The sequence below is a fragment of the Scomber japonicus genome, chromosome 18 (genome assembly GCF_027409825.1).
Source record: "Scomber japonicus isolate fScoJap1 chromosome 18, fScoJap1.pri, whole genome shotgun sequence".
Classification (NCBI taxonomy): Eukaryota; Metazoa; Chordata; class Actinopteri; order Scombriformes; family Scombridae; genus Scomber; species Scomber japonicus.
The window spans coordinates 30,426,802-30,453,182 of record NC_070595.1 but is presented as its reverse complement, the minus strand read 5'-3'; the positions used below and the strand labels follow the sequence as shown (position 1 = coordinate 30,453,182).

General features: G+C 44.5%; 1 protein-coding gene across 1 annotated transcript in view; it reads right to left on the bottom strand.

The window, feature by feature from the left end:
- Nucleotides 1-20,203: 20,203 nt before the first annotated feature.
- The window catches only part of LOC128379391 (syntaxin-1B-like), an 11,693-nt gene continuing 5,515 nt past the window's right edge, over nt 20,204-26,381 (bottom strand). The window contains exons 2-5 of the mRNA XM_053339007.1: nt 26,079-26,276; nt 23,731-23,868; nt 23,528-23,638; nt 20,204-20,284 (exon numbers count right to left, since the gene is read on the bottom strand). Of these exons, the coding sequence (XP_053194982.1) occupies nt 20,204-20,284; nt 23,528-23,638; nt 23,731-23,868; nt 26,079-26,276 (528 nt within the window). The remainder of the gene's footprint in view (nt 20,285-23,527; nt 23,639-23,730; nt 23,869-26,078; nt 26,277-26,381) is intronic.

Sequence of the window (26,381 nt, the reverse complement as noted above, 5' to 3'; positions counted from 1 at the left end):
TCAGGATGGGGATGGTTGGGGCTGGTTGGTTGGGGTTGGTTGGGGCTGGTTGGGATTAGTTGGGATTAGTTGGTTGGGATTAGTTGGTTGGGGTTGGTTGGGGCTGGTTGGGGTTAGTTGGGATTAGTTGGTTGGGGCTGGTTGGGATTGGTTGGGATTAGTTGGTTGGGGTTGGTTGGGGCTGGTTGGGGTTGGTTGGGATTAGTTGGTTGGGGTTGGTTGGGGCTGGTTGGGGCTGGTTGGGATTGGTTGGTTGGGGCTGGTTGGGATTAGTTGGTTGGGGTTGGATGGGGCTGGTTGGGGCTGGTTGGTTGGGATTAGTTGGTTGGGGCTGGTTGGGTCAGGATGGGGTTGGTTGGGTCAGGATGGGGTTGGTTGGGGCTGGTTGGGGCTGGTTGGTTGGGATTAGTTGGTTGGGGCTGGTTGGGTCAGGATGGGGATGGTTGGGATTGGTTGGGATTAGTTGGTTGGGGTTGGTTGGTGCTGGTTGGGGCTGGTTGGGTCAGGATGGGGATGGTTGGGGCTGGTTGGGGTTGGTTGGGGATGGTTGGGGCTGGCTGGATGTGGTGAGACTGGTACAACATATTTCTGTCTCCTCTGCAGCCTTAAACACAGCAAACACAGGTGGATTATGGGTCTTGTATTTTTGAGAGAACCGGATCAAGTAAAAAAATGTTGTTTAATGTTTTCACCCCAGTGTGTCAGAGTTTTTATATTTCAGACTTTTGCACAGAAGATGACGATGATGTCGACACTTCTCATAAGTGATTGTTGTTTTTAAGATGTAGAGATTCCTCAAGATGCCCGAAATTAAGTTAGATTTGACCTGTAGCTGTTTATTTATAATGAATATTTGTGCTCTAACCAGTCAACCACCAGAGCTCCCAGTGAAACCGACTTCACAATGAAACCGACTTCACAGTGAAACCGACTTCACAATGAAACCGACTTCCCAGTGAAACCGACTTCACAGTGAAACCGTCTTCACAGTGAAACCGACTTCACAGTGAAACCTCAGCAAGCTCTTCATGAGGAACAGCTGTGAGGTCTCATCCAACAGCTCTGCTATAAACAGGAAGGTGATAATTCTACTTTATGTTTGTTATTGAGGTCGTATTGTGTGGTGGTGTTTATATATATGTAATTATTATAATATATATAATTATTATATAACAATCATCAGTTCAAAAGTCTGAAATATGAAACGTGGGATCACATGAGAGCTGCAGGTGTTCAATGATGCGTTCAGGGGTTCGTTCTCCAGCCTGTAAAAATGAACCTCAGAAGACTTTTAATGGTTTCTCTGAAGCTTAAAGTGAAGGAAACAAACCGACTTCCAGGACGTCAGCGAGGAAGGAAACAAACCGACTTCCAGGACGTCAGCGAGGAAGGAAACAAACCGACTTCCAGGACGTCAGCGAGGAAGGAAACAAACCGACTTCCAGGACGTCAGCGAGGAAGGAAACAAACCGACTTCCAGGACGTCAGCGAGGAAGGAAACAAACCGACTTCCTTCCAGGACGTCAGCGAGGAAGGAAACAAACCGACTTCCAGGACGTCAGCGAGGAAGGAAACAAACCGACTTCCAGGACGTCAGCGAGGAAGGAAACAAACCGACTTCCTTCCAGGACGTCAGCGAGGAAGGAAACAAACCGACTTCCTTCCAGGACGTCAGCGAGGAAGGAAACAAACTGACTTCCTTCCAGGACGTCAGCGAGGAAGGAAACAAACCGACTTCCTTCCAGGACGTCAGCGAGGAAGGAAGGAAACTGACTTCCTTCCAGGACGTCAGCGAGGAAGGAAACAAACTGACTTCCTTCCAGGACGTCAGCAAGGAAGGAAACAAACTGACTTCCAGGACGTCAGTGAGGAAATAAACAAGCCGACTTCCAGGACGTCAGCGAGGAAGGAAACAAACCGACTTCCTTCCAGGACGTCAGCGAGGAAGGAAACAAACCGACTTCCAGGACGTCAGCGAGGAAGGAAACAAACCGACTTCCTTCCAGGACGTCAGCGAGGAAGGAAACAAACTGACTTCCAGGACGTCAGCGAGGAAGGAAACAAACTGACTTCCTTCCAGGACGTCAGCGAGGAAGGAAACAAACCAACTTCCAGGATGTCAGCGAGGAAGGAAACAAACCAACTTCCTTCCAGGACGTCAGCGAGGAAGGAAACAAACCGACTTCCAGGACGTCAGCGAGGAAGGAAACAAACCGACTTCCAGGACGTCAGCGAGGAAGGAAACAAACCGACTTCCAGGACGTCAGCGAGGAAGGAAACAAACCGACTTCCTTCCAGGACGTCAGCGAGGAAGGAAACAAACCGACTTCCTTCCAGGACGTCAGCGAGGAAGGAAACAAACCGACTTCCAGGACGTCAGCGAGGAAGGAAACAAACCGACTTCCTTCCAGGACGTCAGCGAGGAAGGAAACAAACTGACTTCCAGGACGTCAGCGAGGAAGGAAACAAACCGACTTCCTTCCAGGACGTCAGCGAGGAAGGAAACAAACTGACTTCCTTCCAGGACGTCAGCGAGGAAGGAAACAAACCAACTTCCAGGATGTCAGCGAGGAAGGAAACAAACCAACTTCCTTCCAGGACGTCAGCGAGGAAGGAAACAAACCGACTTCCAGGACGTCAGCGAGGAAGGAAACAAACCGACTTCCAGGACGTCAGCGAGGAAGGAAACAAACCGACTTCCAGGACGTCAGCGAGGAAGGAAACAAACCGACTTCCTTCCAGGACGTCAGCGAGGAAGGAAACAAACTGACTTCCTTCCAGGACGTCAGCGAGGAAGGAAACAAACTGACTTCCTTCCAGGACGTCAGCGAGGAAGGAAACAAACTGACTTCCTTCCAGGACGTCAGCGAGGAAGGAAACAAACTGACTTCCTTCCAGGACGTCAGCGAGGAAGGAAACAAACTGACTTCCTTCCAGGACGTGAGCGAGGAAGGAAACAAACCGACTTCCAGGACGTCAGCGAGGAAGGAAACAAACTGACTTTCAGGACGTCAGCGAGGAAGGAAACAAACTGACTTCCTTCCAGGACGTCAGCGAGGAAGGAAATAAGGACAAACTGTATTTTCTTCTTCTGCTCGTTAAACTTTAATCGGACAGGAAGCAGAGGAGGAAGTAAAACTGATCACACTTCCTCTTCTGTGTGGAACGTTACGTCAGCTGCAGCGAGCGGACGCTGAAGTGTTTTATGAAAGGAAGTCGGTTCCACATGGAGAGCTTTAGTTTCACACGGAACCAGGAAGTACGGAGGATCCCCAAACACACCGCTTACTTTTTCTTTTACTGATTTAATAACTTTTAATTATGACTCTAACGTTTCTTTTAATCTTTAAGTATCTCATGATTTATAACTATGAAGTAAGATCTCAAAACTCTCTCTCATAATTATTTGATATGAAGTCGTAATTATGAGTAATATAAGTTATAATAATGAAAGTCTCTTATTTTAATTAATAACTTATATAAATCATAATTATGAGATACGGATTCAAAAGTAGAAGTTTCTCTTAATTCTGAGTCATAATTATGTGAAACATTTAATAATAAAAGCTGAAATATGTTTAATGAGCTTTTCTATGATTGTAAGATTTTAGTTTCTTTCAGAGACGAAGCAGAAAAGTTTTTATCTCCATGGAAACTAAAATCAGACTTCAGACCAGCAAACGTTAACAGACCAGCGTGTGATGTCACAGGCCAGCGTGTGATGTCACAGACCAGCGTGTGATGTCACAGGCCAGCGTGTGATGTCACAGGCCAGTGTGTGATGTCACAGACTAGTGTGTGATGTCACAGACCAGTGTGTGATGTCACAGGCCAGCGTGTGATGTCACAGACCAGCGTGTGATGTCACAGGCCAGCGTGTGATGTCACAGACTAGTGTATGATGTCACAGGCCAGCGTGTGATGTCATCATGTTTATCAGACCAGTGTGTGATGTCACAGGCCAGTGTCAGATGTCACAGGCCAGTGTGTGATGTCACAGACCAGCGTGTGATGTCACAGGTCAGTGTATGATGTCATCATGTTTGTTATAACGATGATAAATGACATGAGTTACATTTATGAAAACTCAGCACACGTTCATATCTGTGATTGATTATTGGTTTTATGGTTTTATGGTTTATAGTTTTTATTGTTTCATAGTTCAGGTTTCATATTTAAAGGAAGAGAAGTAGAATTTAAACAAAGTGATGATGTGATGATCGTGTGTCGTCGCTGCTTTCGCTCACAATCTGCAGCCGTTTGCACTTCAGGGCCGAGACGCCGGGCTGGGGGGGGGTCGGGGGGTCGGGTCGGGGGGGTGGGGGTATGTGGGGGGGGGGGGGTCGGGGGTTAATGTGGGGGGGGGGGGTAAGGTTTAGGGTTAATGGGGTTAAACTCGTCCAAAAAGTGACAAACAGCTGCAGCCATTGTGGCCATTTTGTGTCCCTTCCTCAAACTTCATTTCTTCTAATTCTGATTTATTTTCGTTATTTTTTTTATAATCCGACAAAAAAACTGTTTAATTATCTTCTGACGTCGTCGTTATGAACTCCAACAGATCTCACAGTTAAAAACTCAAACTTCTTCATTATCACTTTTTCAGAATTCAAAATGATGGCAAGAATACAAACATCCAAACCTTTATCTCGTTGCCGTAGCGATGGAGATAGACGTCAGTAACCTTCTCGTTGCCGTAGCGACGGAGATCGATGTCAGTAACCTTCTCGTTGTCTCATCGATACGAGAAGCTAAATTTCTGATCGTAAGAAAGAAATTAAAAAAACTAAAAAACCCACTTCCTGTTTATGAGTGAAAGCACATCGCTCGGTTCCCGCTGGACAGATTTAAAAAGGTCCGGTCGGTTCGGTCGGGGATGCAAAATGGTGCATCCTTCCTTCCTTCCTTCCTTCCTTCCTTCCTCCGGTCTGGTCGGTTCGGTCGGGGATGCAAAATGGTGCATCCTTCCTTCCTTCCTTCCTTCCTCCGGTCTGGTCGGTTCGGTCGGGGATGCAAAATGGTGCATCCTTCCTTCCTTCCTTCCTTCCTTCCTCCGGTCCGGTCGGTTCGGTCGGGGATGCAAAATGGTGCATCCTTCCTTCCTTCCTTCCTTCCTTCCTTCCTTCCTTCCTCCGGTCCGGTTGGTTCGGTCGGGGATGCAAAATGGTGCATCCTTCCTTCCTTCCTCCCTTCCTTCCTTCCTCCGGTCGGTTCGGTCGGGGATGCAAAATGGTGCATCCTTCCTTCCTTCCTTCCTTCCTTCCTTCCTTCCTTCCTCCGGTCGGTCTGGTCGGTTCGGTCGGGGATGCAAAATGGTGCATCCTTCCTTCCTTCCTTCCTTCCTTCCTTCCTTCCTTCCTTCCTCCGGTCCGGTTGGTTCGGTCGGGGATGCAAAATGGTGCAGGAGAAAGCGAGCAGTAGAAACGTAGAGTAGACCCTTGGTGCTGTTAGATGAAGTCTCGTCCTTGTACCTCTGTATAATATATATATGTAATATATCTCTCTATATATATACAGGTTATTATATCTATATGTAATATAAATATATAGATATAATAACCTGTATATATATATACAGGTTACAGGTTATTATATCTATATGTAATATAAATATATAAATATAATAACCTGTATGAGCTTTTATAAACACGTAGAACAGAAGATTTCAAACCTGATGAATAAACTTCCTTCTTTAGACGCTTCAGTGTGTTTCCTGTTAAACTGAAATAAAACAGTCTGTGATTTTTACTCAGTTACAACAGTGTTTGGTCTTCTTCCTTCCTTCCTTCCTTCCTTCCTTCCTTCCTTCCTTTTGCCTGTCTTTCTTTCCTTCCTTCCTTCCTTCCTTCCATCTGTCCTTCCTTCCTTCCTTTTGCCTGTCTTTCCTTCCTTCCCTTCTTATTTCCTTTCTTTCTTCATTCCTTCCTTTCTTCCTTCCATCTGTCCTTCCTTCCTTCCTTCCTTTTGCCTGTCTTTCTTTCCTTCCTTCCTTCCTTCCTTCCATCTGTCCTTCCTTCCTTCCTTCCTTCCTTCCTTCCTTCCTTCCTTTTACCTGTCTTTCCTTCCTTCCCTTCTTATTTCCTTTCCTTCCTTATTTCCTTCCTTCCTTCCCTCCTTCCTTTTGCCTGTCTTTCCTTCCTTCCCTTCTTATTTCCTTCTTCCTTCCTTTCTTCCATCTGTCTGTCCTTCCTTCCTTCCTTCCTTTCTTCCTTCCTCCCTCCCTTCCTTCCTTCCTTCTGTCCTTCCTTCCATCTGTCCTTCCTTCCTTCCTTCCACCTGTCCTTCCTACCTTTCTTCCCTCCTTCCTTTTGCCTGTCTTGCCTTCCTTCCCTTCTTATTTCCTTCCTTCCTTCCTTTCTTCCTTCCCTTCTTCCATCTGTCCTTCCTTCCTTCCTTCCTTCCTTCCTTCCTTCCATCTGTCCTTCCTTCCTTCCTTCCTTCCTTATTTTTGTGTTTTTCTCTGGATAATAAAACATGCAGCAGGTTTAACAGTATTTACACTCAGCGGCTAAGAAGACTACGATACCCATGATCCTTTGCTGCTGCTGCTGCTGCTGCTACGGAGAGGAAGCAGACGGTGAGAATCACAATGAACTAAATAAATAATGTCCTCGTTACTAAAGCTGTAAACTAAATGTGTCACCATGGTTACCGAGTTTAATCTTTAGTTTCTGCTCTTCTTTAACATCACATGACTGGATTTAAAGCTCAGTGATTGGATGTTTATTGGTTTAAACCAGAGGTGTCAAACTCATTTTCATTCAAGGGCCACATACAGACCTCATGTGGGCCGGATCATTAAAAAGATGGAGGGAAAGAAGGAAGGAAGGAAGGAAGGAAGAAAGGAGGGAGAAAGGTAGGAAGGACAGACAGTGAAGGACAGACAGAAGGAAGGGAGGGAGGGAAAAAAGGAAGGAAATAAGAAGGGAAGGAAGGAAAGACAGGCAAAAGGAAGGGGGGAAGAAAGGCAGGAAGGACAGATGGAAGGAAGGAAAAGACCACAGGATGGCAAATGGGCCGGACCGCACCCCTCGGCGGGCCGTATCTGGCCCACGGGCCTCATGTTTGACACCCCTGGTTTAAATGCATCCTGAGTCCAACCTGCTATATTTAAATAAATGTTGGTGAGATGATGAATCCATAAATGAGTGAAACTAGATTTAAAAGCAGCATCAGGTTTAAATTCAGACTGAACTCCGCAGCAAGACATCATGGAGGTTACGACCACTTCAATATAATCAATATATTAAAAAAGATCAATAAGAGAGATTTGAAATGACATTTGACCCATTTTATACCAAAAGTAAGACTGAATGCTCCTGAAAATGTCAAATGGTGTAACCACAAAATGTCAAATGGTGTAACCACAAAATGTCAAATGGTGTAACCACAAAATGTCAAATGGTGTAACCACAAAATGTCAAATGGTGTAACCACAGTAGAATGATAGATATTAAATATGTGATCAGCTGCAGTGTGTTTAAGTGGACTTATACTAATAATGACTTCATTTAAAACACATCAACATCGTGTTGCTAAAAGTTGATTATATTTATTTTCCTATATAATCGGTTACACCAATTGACACTCGGCTACATCAGATCAGATCTACAGCTGCTCTGTGAATAATGATTAATTGATGAGTCAGTATTTATAATAACTCTACAGATAAGAAGTATTCAGTGCTGAGGACAGGAAGTGGGTCGATCACATGACGTAACCGAGTGTCAGTTGGTGTAACCAGTAGTTTTTATAGAAATCTGATTATACACAAAAATAAATATGAATCAAAATTGTGAAATAAATATATAAACTTTCTACTTGTTACTATAATACTGCATACTACATCACTATAATACTGCAGTACTTTTACTGTAATACTGCATACTACATCACTATAATACTGCAGTACTTTTACTGTGATACTGCATACTACATCACTATAATACTGCAGTACTTTTACTGTAATACTGCATACTACATCACTATAATACTGCAGTACTTTTACTGTGATACTGCATACTACATCACTATAATACTGCAGTACTTTTACTGTAATACTGCATACTACATCACTATAATACTGCAGTACTTTTACTGTAATACTGCATACTACATCGCTATAATACTGCAGTACTTTTACTGTAATACTGCATACTACATCGCTATAATACTGCAGTACTTTTACTGTAATACTGCATACTACATCGCTATAATACTGCAGTACTTTTACTGTAATACTGCATACTACATCACTATAATACTGCAGTACTTTTACTGTAATACTACATACTACATCACTATAATACTGCAGTACTTTTACTGTAATACTGCATACTACATCACTATAATACTGCAGTACTTTTACTGTAATACTGCATACTACATCACTATAATACTGCAGTACTTTTACTGTAATACTGCATACTACATCACTATAATACTGCAGTACTTTTACTGTAATACTGCATACTACATCACTATAATACTGCAGTACTTTTACTGTAATACTGCATACTACATCACTATAATACTGCAGTACTTTTACTGTAATACTGCATACTACATCACTATAATACTGCAGTACTTTTACTGTAATACTGCATCACTATAATACTGCAGTACTTTTACTGTAATACTGCATACTACATCACTATAATACTGCAGTACTTTTACTGTAATACTGCATACTACATCACTATAATACTGCAGTACTTTTACTGTAATACTGCATACTACATCGCTATAATACTGCAGTACTTTTACTGTAATACTGCATACTACATCGCTATAATACTGCAGTACTTTTACTGTAATACTGCATACTACATCACTATAATACTGCAGTACTTTTACTGTAATACTGCATACTACATCACTATAATACTGCAGTACTTTTACTGTAATACTGCATACTACATCACTATAATACTGCAGTACTTTTACTGTAATACTGCATACTACATCACTATAATACTGCAGTACTTTTACTGTAATACTGCATACTACATCACTATAATACTGCAGTACTTTTACTGTAATACTGCATCACTATAATACTGCAGTACTTTTACTGTAATACTGCATACTACATCACTATAATACTGCAGTACTTTTACTGTAATACTGCATACTACATCACTATAATACTGCAGTACTTTTACTCTAATACTGCATACTACATCACTATAATACTGCAGTACTTTTACTCTAATACTGCATACTACATCACTATAATACTGCAGTACTTTTACTGTAATACTGCATACTACATCACTATAATACTGCAGTACTTTTACTCTAATACTGCATACTACATCACTATAATACTGCAGTACTTTTACTGTAATACTGCATACTACATCACTATAATACTGCAGTACTTTTACTGTAATACTGCATACTACATCACTATATTACAGTACTTTTACTATAATACTGCAGTACTTTTACTGTAATACTGGATACTACATCACTATAATACTGCAGTACTTTTACTGTAATACTACATACTACATCACTATAATACTGCAGTACTTTTACTATAATACTGCATACTACATCACTATAATACTGCAGTACTTTTACTATAATACTGCATACTACATCACTATAATACTGCAGTACTTTTACTGTAATACTGCATACTACATCACTATAATACTGCAGTACTTTTACTGTAATACTGCATACTACATCACTCATAATACTGCACTACTTTTACTGTAATACTGCATACTACATCACTATAATACTGCAGTACTTTTACTGTAATACTGCATACTACATCACTGTAATACTGCAGTACTTTTACTGTAATACTGCATACTACATCACTCATAATACTGCACTACTTTTACTGTAATACTGCATACTACATCACTATAATACTGCAGTACTTTTACTGTAATACTGCATACTACATCACTATAATACTGCAGTACTTTTACTGTAATACTGCATACTACATCACTATAATACTGCAGTACTTTTACTGTAATACTGCATACTACATCACTATAATACTGCAGTACTTTTACTGTAATACTACATACTACATCACTATAATACTGCAGTACTTTTACTATAATACTGCATACTACATCACTATAATACTGCAGTACTTTTACTATAATACTGCATACTACATCACTATAATACTGCAGTACTTTTACTGTAATACTGCATACTACATCACTCATAATACTGCACTACTTTTACTGTAATACTGCATACTACATCACTCATAATACTGCAGTACTTTTACTATAATACTGCATACTACATCACTATAATACTGCAGTACTTTTACTGTAATACTGCATACTACATCACTCATAATACTGCAGTACTTTTACTGTAATACTGCATACTACATCACTATAATACTGCAGTACTTTTACTGTAATACTGCATACTACATTACTATAATACTGCAGGTGATGTTTGGCCTGCAGGTGGCGCTGTAACGTTTGTAAATATGTTTTATTAAAAGAGAAACAGAGACTGAAAACACACAAAGCAATAAAGATGTCATCAGGCAACCAGAGTACACTGAACAATCCTTTTCTTTATTCATTTTTTGTTATCATTTCAATATGTCTGTCAGGGTTTGTTTTTTTTTTTAAAGTTTTTATTTTAAATTAAAATTTTTGACACACTTATAAAAGACAGCATCTGCATAGAGTTGTCATCTTAAAGATCCATGAAGAGAGAGAGAGAGGGAGCGGGGGAGAGAGAGAGCAAGAGAGAGAGAAGGGGAGGAGGGGCGGGGGGGGTTGGGGGAGGCTGGGGGGGGGGGGGGGGTCGGGGTGGGGGGGGTAAAGAAGGGGGAGTGGGGGGGCGGGGGGGGGGATACTGGCACGTCACATGAACTAAACAGAACAGCCAACAGCAGTACGAGAGAGGGGGGAGGAGGGGGGAGACGGGTTGGAGGGGATGGAGAGGGGGATCAGGAGGGGGACGAGGGGGGGGGGGGGGGCTGGGAGGGTAAGGGAGGGGTGTGTTTTGGGGGGGGGTGGGGGGGGGGGGGGGACAGATCGCTTTTACATTACGCTACGCACACATACACACACACAAAAAAAACGGGACACAAGTTGCATTTCCGGTCAAAGTTGCGCCTGAGGAGCGATGACTCTGTCCTCTAAACGTCTCCGTCTGCCGCCTGCCGCCCGCCCTCAAGCTTTAACGCTCTACTGTTCCTCTCGGTTTTTATTTTAGGGGGGGGGGGGCGGAGAGGGGGGGTGAGTTCCTGCAGGAGGTCTGAGCTGGTTGGCCGGGCCTGAACGCCTCTGCATGAAAAGAAAGCCCTTGTTTCTCTGAATATTGCACACTTTGTTACGGTAGGCCTGTGTGAGGCAAGAGACTGGGCCCAAAAGAAGGAGGTGGCGACTCTGGAGGGAGGGGGGGGGGGGGGGGGGCATGGGCACAGAGGGGGAGGGGAGGGGAGGGGGGGGGGTTCCTCAAATACATCGAAGGCGTAAATAAAAACCAGCTTTGAGATTAAAGTGACAGAGCTGAGCTACTTCCTGTAGACCGCTCCACCGTCAGCTGATCTGTTGACGCTTCGCCGCCTTTGAGAAACTAAAAAATAGTCGAGACCTCCTCCAGGAACCCGGGGGGGGGGGGGGGGGGGGGGGGGCTAAATGCTTGGGGGGGGCAGCCATGAAGAAGGAAGACTGTGGTGGCGTGTTGAGGACGACGCAGTGATCGTGGTCGCCTTCAGACACTTTTAGGAAACGGGATCCAGATCTTTGTGTGTTTTATGGGATGGATCAGAGTTTGGTTGCCGCTGATATGAACATCAATTATTTAAAAAGCCGTCAGCTTCTAAAAATCAACTCTCATATCGGCAGGAACCAGACACCATATTCAGTTTGTGCTACCGTTTAGTTTAAGTCTCGGGATCAGGCTAATCTCTGGGGGGAGCGGGCAGGTCGACAGACGGAGGTTCAGGTGTGCAGTTTGGCTCGCTAGCTGTGGTCGAGAGACACAGTCAAACAGAGAGAGAGAGAGAGTTCGGAAAAAAAGTGATCGGGGGGGGGGGGGGGTTTGCGTGGCCCGAGAAAAGCCCTGGAGGCGGGGTTTGTTTTCCTAATATGGAGGGAAGCACTTTCATCAGAGGAGCCAGTGGGTGGAGCCTCTGGGTCTGTGGTGATGGACGGAGGTGAGAGGTGGCGGCTGAACATGACGGACGACAAACACTGGAGCTTCTCTCTCTCTCTGCTTTCACCCACATGGACAGAATAAAGGCCTGGCTGATGGGGAGGGGGGGTGGGGGGGTGGGGAGGGGGGGCGAAGAAAGGACAGAGATCGAACTACTTGTCAACTTTGACAGGAATAGATATCTCAGTAGATTTATACATAGACATGCAAGTCATTTTTTCTCTCTTTGAAGTTATTTACAATAATTACATAACACAAAGAATCCAGTTTCAGTTTGACAAAATTGCGAGCATTCAATATTCAATATTACTACTATTATTTATGATAACATAACTCCTTTTGTACTTCTTTAAATCATTGCTATTATAGAATCGTCATTACCTCCCTTTTTTAAAGTTTGTATGTTTGATCACTTTGTGTGAAGCCGTTCGTTCTCCCTCTGGGTTTTTGCAAATGTTTTACTGCATTTATATTCGTCATTTATGGTAGTAATAATAATAATAATAATAATAACAATAATAATGATAATAACAATGCTATTTAAGTGTCTTTCTACTTGCTATGGCAGAGACCATGTGGGCGTGGTCTATCTTTGTGACCCCTCCCCCTTACTCGTCCCACCTCTCCGACTAGGGATAAGAACACTGATACAAAGCAAATACTGTCTCATACGATGAAGAGCAGAAAGACAAACGGCGGAGCGTCAAATCAACGTCAGAAACAACAGTTAATATCAAGTCGCAGCAGATCGAAGCCACGAGAAACAAACAAACAGGTTTCATTTGAACATCATCCAGAGCAGGGCACTGAACAGGTTTTGGTTTTTGAAAATTGTTTCAGGAAGACAAAAATCATCGTAGAGAAGAGTTTAACCGGCCGACGATGGAGGAACAAAACAAAGCACGACTAACTTGAATACTCACAGTCTTTGAACTGCTGCTGGTTGTCTGCAACGCTTAGAGTTTAAAATGAGGCCAAACTGCAGATGCACCAGTCATTTGTCTGTATGTGTGTGAAACAACAGGCTACGTTACTTCCACACGCTGGCTAACGGCTAACGGCTAACGGCTAACAGTAGGTCAATCTTTGGAGTCTTGGCGTCGAACCCAAACTCTCTCCGGATGATTTTTTCCTGCTTTCCGTACCCCGCTCTGACAAAAACTGTACACAGCCAACAGAAGCAGTAATGGCTATGAAGCCACATACAGTTATAGAAATGCAGTATGTTGGTGTAAGATTCATATATATATATATTCTTGTCTATAGATGTGACTTCAGTTCACAAGGCCTCAGTCCTTCCTCACACAGGAAAATGCTCACTGCAGGTTTATGGCTGGACTCAACCACACGCCCGTCTCCTCCCTGTCATGCTAAGTCTCCAGCATCTCTACTGCACATGTGCAAAAATGCACACTGGTATTAGAAGAACTATTTCATTATGAACTTATCTGTAACTAAGCGCTCCCTGACCGCTGATTACCAAAACATGGACCCGAAACTGGTCCCAGCTCCACAGGTTGAAATAATTCAGCTGCTGCAGAAAACATGAACACAAGAGGAAACCATGAAATGAAAACGGTAACAGCTGATCGGAGCTTGCTGGCGATGGAGGTCTGAAGTTTTCGGGGATGAATTAAATGAATGTTCCCCTTTAATAATCCAGCTGTTTGATTCTCAGACTAAATTGAAGATTGTTGTGTGTAGAGTAGAGTAATGAGTCAGAAGGGAACGAGTGAGCAGTGATATTGCAGTCGTGGTGATAAGTGTGAGCTTTGGTTGGTTGGTTGGATACTTCATGTATAACCAGCTGGTAAAAACCTTCAAACCTGCAGTGAAGCATTGATCCACTGGTGTGAACACAGAGACCCAAAAACAAGCTGTACACAAAATAATGACACAAAGAAATAACGAAAAGAAAAACCAGCAATTCATAAAAAGAATAAGAAAGCACCACTGTTGTCTCCGTATATGTGCCTCAAGTGGAAGAGAAGCGTATCTATACTTATTTTCTTCACAGATGATTATGTGTTTTATTTTTCCACAAACATCGAGAGGTGGAAAGGTCAGGAGAGGAGTGGCGGAGGCAGACGTCGACATGAAACTGCTGCACAGGTTTGACAGTCTGATTGGCGGACAGACCAACATGCAGTGAGGGCTGGTGTTGGTAGGGGGTGGGGGGTGGCGGCGGGGGGAGAGGGGGGGGGCTTTTGTTTCTATAGTAACGGTAGCATTTGATGGGGTTTTTTTTTAACATACTTTTATTTTTTCACCATTTGTGACGAACATCTCAGTGTAAACTCGACTCGCGTTGTGCTCTTTTTAAATATTTGCGTTGAACTTTTTTTTTTTTTTGAGAACACATGAGAGGGGAGGGCAAAAAACGCTTTGGTTTGGATTGTTTTAATAAATATAATAATAATAACGATAACAGTGATCATGGCATCCATAAATATGTCTGATCTCTCGTCTCTTCCTATCAAAAAAAAACAAAAAACCAAACGAACAAACGACCAAAGTGGAATTCTTCAAACAGCTGAAACCTGCGGACCTGCGATCAAGATGCTTCCTACATCAAGACTCACTCATGCTGCTCCGACTCCAACACACACATTCACGCATTTATGCACCAATCTTGCTTCACTGAAGAGGACGGGAGGAGGCATGCTGTGCACACACAAGGCCGGGTGGAGAGGGAGGGGGGGTGGGGGGTGAGGGGGGGGGGGGCGACGGGAGCCCACAGGTCAAAGTTTTCAGACTTATAATAACAAACATCTGTGGGGACTGAAACACGACACTATGCAATAATGGAAGCAAACAAGCTCAGAGATCTGTGGAAACATCGGTGTGCGACCTAGCGGGAGGTTTGGAGGTTGACGTCAGGGGTTGGGAGGTTTTGGGAGGGGGTTGGGGGTTGGGGGGGGGGGGGGGGGGGGGGCAGGATGGCTGATGTCGACGGCAGCTTATTTGAAACCTTTCACCGGTTCACATTTGAATATCAACCCGCTCTTTGAACAAAATGCCTTAAAAATCCAGTAACTGCTCCAACAACGTGTTACAAACAGAGTTAAAGACCAACAGCCGTTTAACTCTTAAAAAAAGTAGGAACGAGTAAATCGGTTAGCTGACGCGCTAACCAAAGACAGGTCCGATGAGCGGTTAAAGTGCACGACATGGAGGGCAGGTTGGGGGTGGGGTACAAAAAAACACCTTCATGCAAACTCCACAACGCTTTTGCATGCCTTTTTTATTATTATTATTATCATTATTACACACAACAGGATGGGCGGGGGGGGTCTGCTGGGGAAGGGACGGAGCAGACTCCCGATGCTCAACGTCGTCTTTTTGTACAACCAAACAACTACAGCACAAACAGGAAGAGGAAAGACAACAAGACGGGGGGGCCGAAATATTTGGATAAACCTCGTGACGACAATATTTTCCATCTTTAACTTTTAAGGGTTGAACTATTCTGGTTCTGTGATGTTTGTCCTCGCTTTTCTTTCCCATGAATGGCTGCCAGGAACAGGAACTTTACAGAAAACACACACACACACACACACACACACACACACACACACACACACACACACACAGACACACACACACACACACACACACACACACACACACAAACAGGGCAAATAAAACATCAGTGTCAACAAGCAGGCTGGTGCTACGACGGCATCCTCGTACCGCGATCACCACCGCCTCTACCGCGACGACCGTGACGTCACCATCGACCATCGAGGAACTGAAATATCGTGTGGTTGACTGGATGATGAGTGGAGCGTTGTGATTGGTGGTAGGTGAAATGTATGACTCGTAAAAGCCAACAGGCAAGTCAGTTTAGTTTCCCGGATTAATCAATTCCCCCAAAAAACACAGCTTTAAAAGAAACCAAAGACTTCTGGGAAATGTAGATACAAAAAGCACACTTGGGTTTAATTTACAGGGGGGGAAGTTATCTGATATTTAAGAGTTGGTGTTTGTACTATAGTCTAAAAACCATTTAGAAACCACCCATAAAGACAAAATGTAGCCATGAACAACACAACAGCAGAGAAAAGTGCTAAATTATTCTAAATCTATCGACAATTCATTTGAACAAACATCTATTGGACTTCGCTGCTTGGAGGGTGTTTGCTAAGCTTTGGTGAACACAGAAGTTAGTTTTGGTTTTGGGAAGTCAAAGAATAAAATAAAAACTCCTCCATCTTCATTCTTCTCCAAACCTGAAGCTAAAAATCCTTTGCCCCTCCTTATTTTCATCTAGCGACTATACAACATCACGAACATCTACAGCTAACAGCGCTAACTACTACGACCTCAGAGAGAAAAACACACATATTCAACAAAGCAACTTCTTCGTGTCTTCTTCTCGTTATCCACGACAAAGCAGCTAGCATGCTCCGACATCGTACACGTGTCGTTAGTCACGTCATGGGTACGATTCATGTCAAAGCCTCAAAGCCGTCAAGAGCAATAGAGTTGGGAAGGGGCTGTCACTGTTAATAAGCAGGTATTTTAGATGATTCAACCTGTTGGCCAACTAAAGAGAAGAATAAACGACTCACCCAAAGGAACATTTCACAACTCTACAGCTTTGAAAGTGGGCGAAAAATCTAGACACGGTTTGCTAGCAGTAGGCTTCTTCTGTCCGACAAACTGTACTGTGACCAACTGACTGTACTGCTTTGACAGAGAGAGTAGTGTGGGCTGATGTTGTGGAGTTTAAGGTGTGTCCTTTGTGATTGTTGTGTAGCTGTGTAGCAATCGTTCAGCAGAGGCCTCAACGTAGGCGATCATTCCTCCGTATCACAGAGCCTGTACCGACCAAACTTCCCTCCTTAAACTCCCCCAGTTTAAAGCCAGAGTCACAATACTGCGAAGTTACTTTCAACATGTCCGTGTGTCCAGTTCGGAGCAACATAAAACACGTTAACAGCAACCAAACAAAACATGCCTTCACTAACATATATAGTGTTGAAATGTGACACACATGTACAGTATGTTGTCCTAATCTGGAGCAGTGTTGAGGAGAGATAATTATTGACTTTATTACTCATTTATCGTTAATTTAAATTAGCATGTTATAGCTAATATTCGGTTCTAATGTGTAGCCATACCGCTAACGGCTTAAGCTTCATGTAATAAGAGATACACTGCAGTAAATACATTTTAAAGCATCAATCAATGACCAATTTAGGTGTTAATTACTTTCGGTATATTTAAAAAAAAAAGCTAAAATAAGCTAGTTTGAGAAATACTCGTACTAGCTAGCTACTAGTCTTTTCCGAAACTTTCAAACGATCATCATCAGACTGATTTTGCGAAGTGAGCTCACAGAACTAACTGCTTCTGCTGATGAAGACCATGATATGTGGTTGACTGCTCCGGGAGAAGCTAGTAACCGTTACTTCCGTCTACTCTTATTCTGTCCCCAACACTGATCTGGACACACGGAAAATGTCTTTGAAATAAATAAAAAAAATCTCCTACACAATTAACACATAAAAACACAAGCTAACGCTATCATAGCATGCTAAGCGACGCGGTCTAACACTAGCACTGGCGTGATGTGTAACACAGGAAAGATATCGAGGTGTGTGTGTGTTGAGCGGGAAATTCCAGCGTGTCTGTGTGAAATGTAAAATGTAATAATAATGTGAGGCGGTCGTGTGTGTGTGCTAATGTCGTGGATGCAGGTGAACGTGTGCGTCACATGATCCACGGAGAAAATCCACCAATAGGAAAAGCCTCTCCTGCTCAGTAGCACCTGTGTAACGCAGGTATTTAAAAAGTGTTGAGTTAAATATCACAATCTCCACACACACACACTCATACACACACACACACACACACTCATACACCTGGACGGATGCAGGGAGGACTCAGGCGAATGCGTCAAACAGACTAAACAGGAACTGCTAAAAGATGTCCGGCCGATACGTCACATGACACGTCACGCACGCACTACAACAGCAGCACCACGAACAACGAAGCAACAAACGTTCCCCATTAAAAAACCAAAAAAGCAAACAACATCACTGCGACACTCAGGTAAACAGGGCGCGTTAGCGTCTTCGGGTTTTAATACACCTTCTGTCTCATTTGTTGTCTCGCCTGTTTGTTAGTTTTATAAATTTTTTTTTGTTGATTTTTTTCTTCTTTACTTTTTAATGTGTTCTCTTCATTTTTTAGAATCTTCCGGAAGAACAGTTGTGACGGCCGAGATGCCTCTACGGAGATCAGTGTGATGAGCCTTTTTGGGGGACTGTTGATGGACGGCTACGACCTGCGAGGCGAGTCAGCAACACTGCCAGAGAGTTCATCTGCTCGCATGTCTACCGCTGGCTGAGCTGGGTTAGCTGTGTGTCACACTGGCTGCTCTGATATTTCTCATATTAAGAGCTTGTTGCTACGAGTCTCTTACAAACATAGATTTTATATTTGAATAATTCTTGCATCATTCAAATTGCAATTTGATTGACTGCCCGCTTTTTAAGGACAGTTTTCTTCCACAGCAGACAAGCCGGCAGGACTATCGAGAAGTATTGAGGCCGTAGCTTTCCGTCGAGAGTCTTTTTGGTGCAGTAACGTGAACCCTCGATCCTCATTGGCTATCTCAGGTGGGGGAGGCGGGACAAGTCGTCTTCCTCTTATCTAAACTGCATAGATTGACCGTCCGTCTCCTCCCACCTTCCTCCTACCCCATCGTCCTTCCCACCTTTCACCTGTCAGTCCAATGTCACATTTTCTGCCGCTGGCTAATCAAATTCAGCTGGAAAACCAGAGGACCTCCCTCCCTGTGCGCTTTGGTTGGATGGGTGTGACAAGAAGGGGAGGTTGTTGTCGTGGAAACCTGCCACATCGCGAGGACATCCCCCCATCCCAACCAATCAGCTGTCTGTTAGCTCGGTGGGCAGCGTGTCATGCGCTTTCCTAACAGCATGTGGCAGGTTGTGCTTGCTGTTGTTAAGCTAGTTTTTAACAGGCTGACTGAGGTGAATGACAGGAGTGAGCAAACCAATGAGAGGTGGTCTAAGAGGCGGCTGAACCAAAGGAAAGGGCAGCCCCTCCCTCCCAGAAACCAGGGGACAAAGTTGGTTCTACCAGAGTGCGAGGGTGCTCGTCCTGTGGGACAGCGTTACCAACAAACGTTCCGGAATCCCTGACCAGCATTCCGGAATCCCTGACCAGCATTCCGGAATGCTGCCAGAATCAATCGCTGAGAGCATTCCGGAATCCCTGACCAGCATTCCGGAATCCCCTGACCAGCATTCCGGAATGTTCCAGAATCAATCGCTGATGGCATTCCAGAACGTTCCGGAATCGTTGACAGTGTTCCGGAACCTCCTTCCGTTTCTCGTCTACACTGCAGAACTCTTGGGTTCCAGAGTGCAACGCTGCGGTTCTACAGCTCCAGAAGGTTCTGACAGCTGTTTGTTCTTAAGAACCTCTGAAGAAGAAATAAATGTAAGGAACTACCAAACAGGATTGGTTCTAAGTTGGTTCTACGTTGGCTCTACGTTGGTTCTACGTTGCTCGCCCCACAGAACTCCCACCCAGCAGCGGTCACCATCACTGTCCTCGGAGACTCCCGAAAAACGAAAGAAACGTTTAAAAAATAAGAAAAAAAAGGCAAAACAAACAAACAAACCAACATGTCATATTATAGGTCATAGTTTTTTACAGGTAGCTAACCCATGTGTTGCTTCATATGTTCAATACATTTACATGTACATCTGTAATAAATAGGTTTATTTGTACCCTCTTTTTGTATATGTTATGTATTTAAGTCAGCTATAATGTGATGGCGTTTTTATTGTGTTTTTTTTTGTCTTTGTTTTTTGAACCCCACCCAACCCCGTGGTGTATCCTCTTATCTGTGATTGGATTGTTATCTCTTCCTAGCTGATTGGTTATCTGTCTTGCATTTGTGTTTCAAGTTTTTGTTTTGTTGTCGTCGTTGGTGTTTCTTTTCTCTGCTGGCTGTCGGTCGGTCGGTGTCAGTCGTCACAGCGGCGGGCGGCGGAGCGTCTTAGAAGCCCAGCGTGCCGCCGATAGTCGACGCCAGGACCACGCCCAGGATGACGCAGCAGATGATGATCATGATCTTCTTCTGCAGGGCAACAGGAGACACGCGTTGGTAAAGACAGAAGAGGTCATCTTATAATTCTATCAGTCGCAGCGTCTTTTTTACACTTTTACAAAGAAATGAGTCAAAGGAATCCAACAGGATGAAGCGGTTCAACAACCTCAGCCAATTATTTTACAGCAATGCTCTTTGAGAGTTGGAGTTACGTTTCTGTTATAATGTGAACATCGGCTTCCCGTCAAATTAAGGATAGAGTTTAAAATCCTTCTCCTCACCTTCAAAGCTCTCAATGATCAGGCTCCATCATATCTGAAAGAACTCATAGAACCTTATGAACCTACTAGAACACTGTGCTCCCAGCTCATAGAACCTCTCATCTCCTTCCTCTCTCTCCTTCCTCTCTCTCCTCTCCTTGCTCTCCTCTCCTTCCTCTCTCTCCTTCCTCTCTCTCTCCTTCCTCTCTCTCTCCTCTCCTTCCTCTCTCTCCTCTCCTTCCTCTCTCTCCTTCCTCTCTCTCCTCTCCTTCCTCTCTGTCCTTCCTCTCTCTCCTTCCTCTCTCCTCTCCTTCCTCTCTCTCCTTCCTCTCTCCTCTCCTTCCTCTCTCTCCTTCCTCTCCTTCCTCTCTCTCTCCTCTCCTCTCCTTCCTCTCTCTCCTCTTCTTCCTCACTCTCCTCTCTCTCTCTCCTTCCTCTCTCCTCTCCTTCCTCTCTCTCCTCTCTCTCTCTCCTTCCTCTCTCTCCTCTCCTTCCTCACTCTCCTCTCCTTCCTCTCTCTCTCTCCTCTCCTTCCTCTCTCTCCTTCCTCTCCTTCCTCACTCTCCTCTCCTTCCTCTCTCTCCTCTCCTTCCTCTCTCCTCTCCTTCCTCTCTCTCCTTCCTCTCTCTCCTCTCCTTCCTCTCTCTCCTTCCTCTCCTTCCTCTCTCTCCTCTCCTTCATCTCTCTCCTATCCTTCCTCTCTCTCCTTCCTCTCCTTCCCCTCTCTCTCTCCTCTCCTTCCTCTCCTTCCTCTCTCTCCTCTCCTTCCTCTCTCTCCTCTCCTTCCTCTCTCTCCTTCCTCTCTCTCCTCTCCTTCCTCTCTCTCCTTCCTCTCCTTCCTCTCTCTCCTCTCCTTCCTCTCTCTCCTTCCTCTCTCTCTCCTCTCCTTCCTCTCTCTCCTCCCCTTCCACTCTCTCCTTCCTCTCTCTCCTCTCCTTCCTCTCTCTCCTTCCTCTCTCTCCTCTCCTTCCTCTCTCCTCCTCTCCTCCTTCCTCTCTCTCCTTCCTCTCTCCTCTCCTTCCTCTCTCTCCTTCCTCTCTCTCCTCTCCTTCCTCTCTCCCCTTCCCTCCTTCCTCTCTCTCCCCTCCTTCCTCTCTCTCCTCTCCTCTCCTTCCTCTCTCTCCTCTCCTTCATCTCTCTCCTTCCTCTCTCTCCTCTCCTTCCTCTCTCTCCTCTCCTTCCTCTCTCTCCTTTCCTTCCTCTCTCTCATCTCCTTCCTCTCTCTCCTCTCCTTTCTCTCTCTCCTTCCTCTCCTTCCTCTCTCTCCTCTCCTTCCTCTCTCTCCTTCCTCTCTCTCCTCTCCTTCCTCTCTCTCTTTCCTCTCTCTCCTCTCCTTCCTCTCTCTCCTCTCCTTCATCTCTCTCCTTCCTCTCCTTCCTCTCTCTCCTCTCCTTCCTCTCTCTCCTGTCCTTCCTCTCCTTCCTCTCTCTCTCCTCTCCTCCCTCTCCTTCCTCTCTCTCCTCTCCTTCCTCTCCTCTCCTTCCTCTCTCTCCTCTACTTCCTCTCTCTCCTCTCCTTCCTCTCTCTCCTCTCCTTCCTCTCTGTCCTTCCTCTCTCTCCTCTCCTTCCTCTCTCTCCTCTCCTTCCTCTCTCCTCTCCTTCCTCTCTCTCTCCTCTCCTTCCTCTCCTTCCTCTCCTTCCTCTCTCTCCTCTCCTTCCTCTCTCTCCTCTCCTTCTGTCTCTCCTCTCCTTCCTCTCCTTCCTCTCTCTCTCCTCTCCTTCCTCTCTCTCTCCTCTCCTTCCTCTCCTTCCTCTCTCTCCTCTCCTTCCTCTCCTTCATCTCTCTCCTTCCTCTCTCTCCTCTCCTTCATCTCTCTCCTTCCTCTCTCTCCTCTCCTTCCTCTCTCTCCTCTCCTTCCTCTCCTCCTCTTCCTCTCTCTCCTCTCCTTCCTCTCTCTCCTCTCCTTCCTCTCTCTCCTCTCCTTCCTCTCTCTCTCCTCTCCTTCCTCTCCTTCCTCTCTCTCCTCTCCTTCCTCTCCTTCATCTCTCTCCTTCCTCTCTCTCCTCTCCTTCATCTCTCTCCTTCCTCTCTCTCCTCTCCTTCCTCTCCTCCTCTTCCTCTCTCTCCTCTCCCTCCTCTCCTCCTCTTCCTCTCTCTCCTCTCCTTCCTCTCTCCCCTCTCCTTCCTCTCTCTCCTCTCCTTCCTCTCTCCCCTCTCCTTCCTCTCTCTCCTCTCCTTCCTCTCCTTCCTCTCTCTCCTCTCCTTCCTCTCTCTCCTTCCTCTCCTTCCTCTCCTTCCTCTCCTCTCCTTCCTCTCTCTCCTCTCCTTCCTCTCTCTCCTCTCCTTCCTTTCTCTCTCTCCTCTCCTTCCTCTCTCCTCTCCTTCCTCCCTCTCTCTCCTTCCTCTCTCTCTCTCCTTCCTCTCTCTCCTCTCCTTCCTCTCTCTCCTCTCCTTCCTCTTCTCTCCTTCCTCTCTCTCCTTCCTCTCTCTCCTCTCCTTCCTCTCTCTCCTATCCTTCCTCTCTCCTCTCCTTCCTCTCTCTCCTTCCTCTTTCTCCTCTCCTTCCTCTCCTCTCCTTCCTCTTTCTCCTCTCCTTCCTCTCCTCTCCTTCCTCTCTCTCTCCTCTCCTTCCTCTCTCTCTCCTTCCTCTCTCTCCTCTCTCTCCTCTCCTTCCTCTCTCTCCTCTCCTTCCTCTCCTTCCTCTCTCTCCTCTCCTCTCTCTCCTTCCTCTCTCTCCTTCCTCTCTCCTCTCCTTCCTCTCTCCTCCTTCCTCTCTCTCCTCTCCTTCCTCTCCTTCCTCTCTCTCCTTCCTCTCTCTCCTCTCTCTCCTCTCCTTCATCTCTCCTCCTCTCTCCTCTCCTTCCTCTCTCTCCTCTCCTTCCTCTCTCTCCTCTCTCTCCTCTCTCTCCTCTCCTTCATCTCTCCTCCTCTCTCCTCTCCTTCCTCTCTCTCCTCTCCTTCCTCTCTCTCCTCTCCTTCCTCTCTCTCTCCTCTCCTTCCTCTCTCTCTCCTCTCTTTATAAATAAAGATTGACTGACTGACTGATTGATTGATTGACTGGTTGATTGTTACCTTGCGAGCCTGGCTCTGGTATTTGACGGCCTTCTTGGTGTCAGACACGGCTCGCTCCACGTAGTCGACAGAGTGTTCCACGTTGTATTCGATTCTGTCGATCATCTCTCCCTAAAAACCAACGGACGCGTTCAACATCAACACAATCACCGCTCTCTGCTCTCTGCTCTCTGATCATTTGGGTTCTCCTCCCCGCCTCATACCTGGCTCTCCACCAGCATGGCCATGTCCACGAACATGTCATGCAGCTCGCGGATGCTGTTTTCCAGCTTGATGATCTCGGTGTGTCGGGTCTCGATCTCGTTCAGAGCCTGCTTGGTCATCTGAGAGTCCATTTTGATCTGCGGGCGAGGACGGGAGTAACGCAAACATTGATTCATACTGACAGCTTTGGAAAGAAAAGAAAAGGGAAAAACTGAAAGCAGGTAAAAAGAGGGGGGGGAAGAAAAGCTAAATTAATATCAACCAAACAGCAGCGAACGGAAAATAAGAAAAAGTCACGAAAACAAAACTAAACTTAATTTGAGTTTTTGATTTAAATAAACTTTTTTAAATCATCTTTAAGGTAACGTTGGACACTTTCAGGACTCTACACAGAATATAGATTTTATTTTTATTTATTTTAGTAAAAGTTAGGAGGACAAGAATAAAGTTTAGTTAAGTTAGTTCTCTTATAAAAGCTGACAAAGTTAATTAACCCTTTATTGGGCAAATAATTATATTTGGTAACTTCTGTAAATATCCCAAAATATCCTTCCTTCCTTCCTTCCTTCCTTCCTTCCTTCTTTCCTTCCCTTCCTTTCCTTCCTCCCTGCCTTCTTTCTTCCCTTCCTCTTTTCCTTTCTCCCTCCCTCGTTCCTTATTTCCTCCGTCCTTCCTTCCTTCCATCTGTTCTTCCTCCCTCCCTCCTTCTCTCCTCCCTTCCTTCTTTCCTTCCTCCGTCCTTCCTTCCTTCCATCTGTTCTTCCTCCCTCCCTCCTTCTCTCCTCCCTTCCTTCTTTCCTTCCTCCACCCCCCTTTCTTCTTCCTTCCTCCCTCCCTCCTTCTGTTTCTTTCCTCCCCCCTACCTTCCCTCCTTCCTTCTTTCCTCTGTCCTTCCTTCCTTTCCTTCCTCCATCCTTCCTTCCTTCCTTCCTTTCAATGAGTGTCCTATAAAGGGTTAAACTCAACACTTCCTGCTGATTAAATAAAACAATCCCACCAGGAATAAACTGGATCTCAGAATAAACTGTTAAATATAAAAATCTCACTGACTGAATTAATAGTGAATAATATTAATAATGATAATAATGATAATTAGTTGTTGCTGATAATACTGAAGTCCGTATTTTAGAAAATAACATTTCTGCAATAAGAAATAAGATCTGATGGTCTATATTATTCTATATAATTTATCTTTAATAATCAGTCTGTGAACATTTATTAAATTATTAAATTATTAAAGAACTGTTGCTGCTGGATAAACAGATGAATTAATGAAACTTTTGTAAAACACAGTTCAAAAGAATCAAATGATTAAATACTTTAAATGTATATAACATTACAGTGTGTTATATATTTATATTTTGTAAAAATCACTTCATTTCATATTATAATAATGTAATTAATTGTATGTAATTGTTATATTAATTATTTTAATTTTATAATAATATATAATATTTTAATTGTATTGTATGTTATTGTAATTTTGAGACCAAAAAAAGTAATATTTAAAATCTATTCTAAATCTTAATCTCTATAAAATCTATTTAAAATCAAAGTTGTTTATTTTTAATAAAGAATATAAAATTACGTCGTCGTATTTTGTGGTAAAAGTCAGAATATTTTAAGAGTAAAGGTTTGTAAAAAATAAATCAATTAAGACTCAGGTTCAGGTGTTTATGGCTGAAATATATTTTATATTTTTATATTTTATATTATTTATATTTTATATTATTTATATTATTATTATTTCTACTCTTTAACGTCGGGTTTTGAGTGTTGGGATCTAACGGACTGACTTACCTGCTCACACAGTGAATTAACACCCGCCGTTAACCGAGTTAATCTGACCTCCACTGGTTGAAGTCTAATGGTCGGCACACTGTGACATCACACGGTGACATCACACTGTGACATCACACGGTGACATCACACTGTGACATCACACGGTGACATCACAGGTGGGCGTGGTTACAACCAGAGGAGCTCATGAATAACCTTTAGACTTCCAGCCGGGTGTTGAGTCACAGCGCTGACCACCGCATCAGGTCACATGACACTCAAGACATGTGACCTCAGCTGCGGCCAGCGGCAAGCGGCGCCCGCAAAGGTACGAGCCTTTAATTTGAAGGACCGCATCACATGTGAGGTAACTCCTTCAAAATAAGAGCCCTGCGGCGGCGCGGCTAGCGTCTCTCTCCTCCTCCCATCATCCCCCCTTTGGTCATGTGACACTGACTGTATTCACTTGATGTTTCAGCGCACCTCATGGCCATTAGGCATTCTACTCAACAACGGGATGCAGAATGGCTCAAGTTAAAGCGAGCCGAGGCTCAGGTGCGGTGCTTACATCATCGGTGAAGATGGCCAGCTTGCCACTCTCCAACATGTCCTCCAGCTCCTCGTTGGTGGTGGTTCTTCCAGCTGTGGACAGAACAGACAGACACGGAGACGGTTTAGGGCTGAACACCTGGAGAGTCACCTGGGTCACATGACGGGTCACGTGACCGGAGCCGACGGCGGCAAACACTGACTGACGTTCCTGCTGCTTTTAGGATCTGTGGTTATTACATTACAGTCTGAAATAGCACTCAGACTAGTGGAGGAGATGGACTGTGTGTGTGTGTGTGTGTGTGTGTGTGTGTGTGTGTGT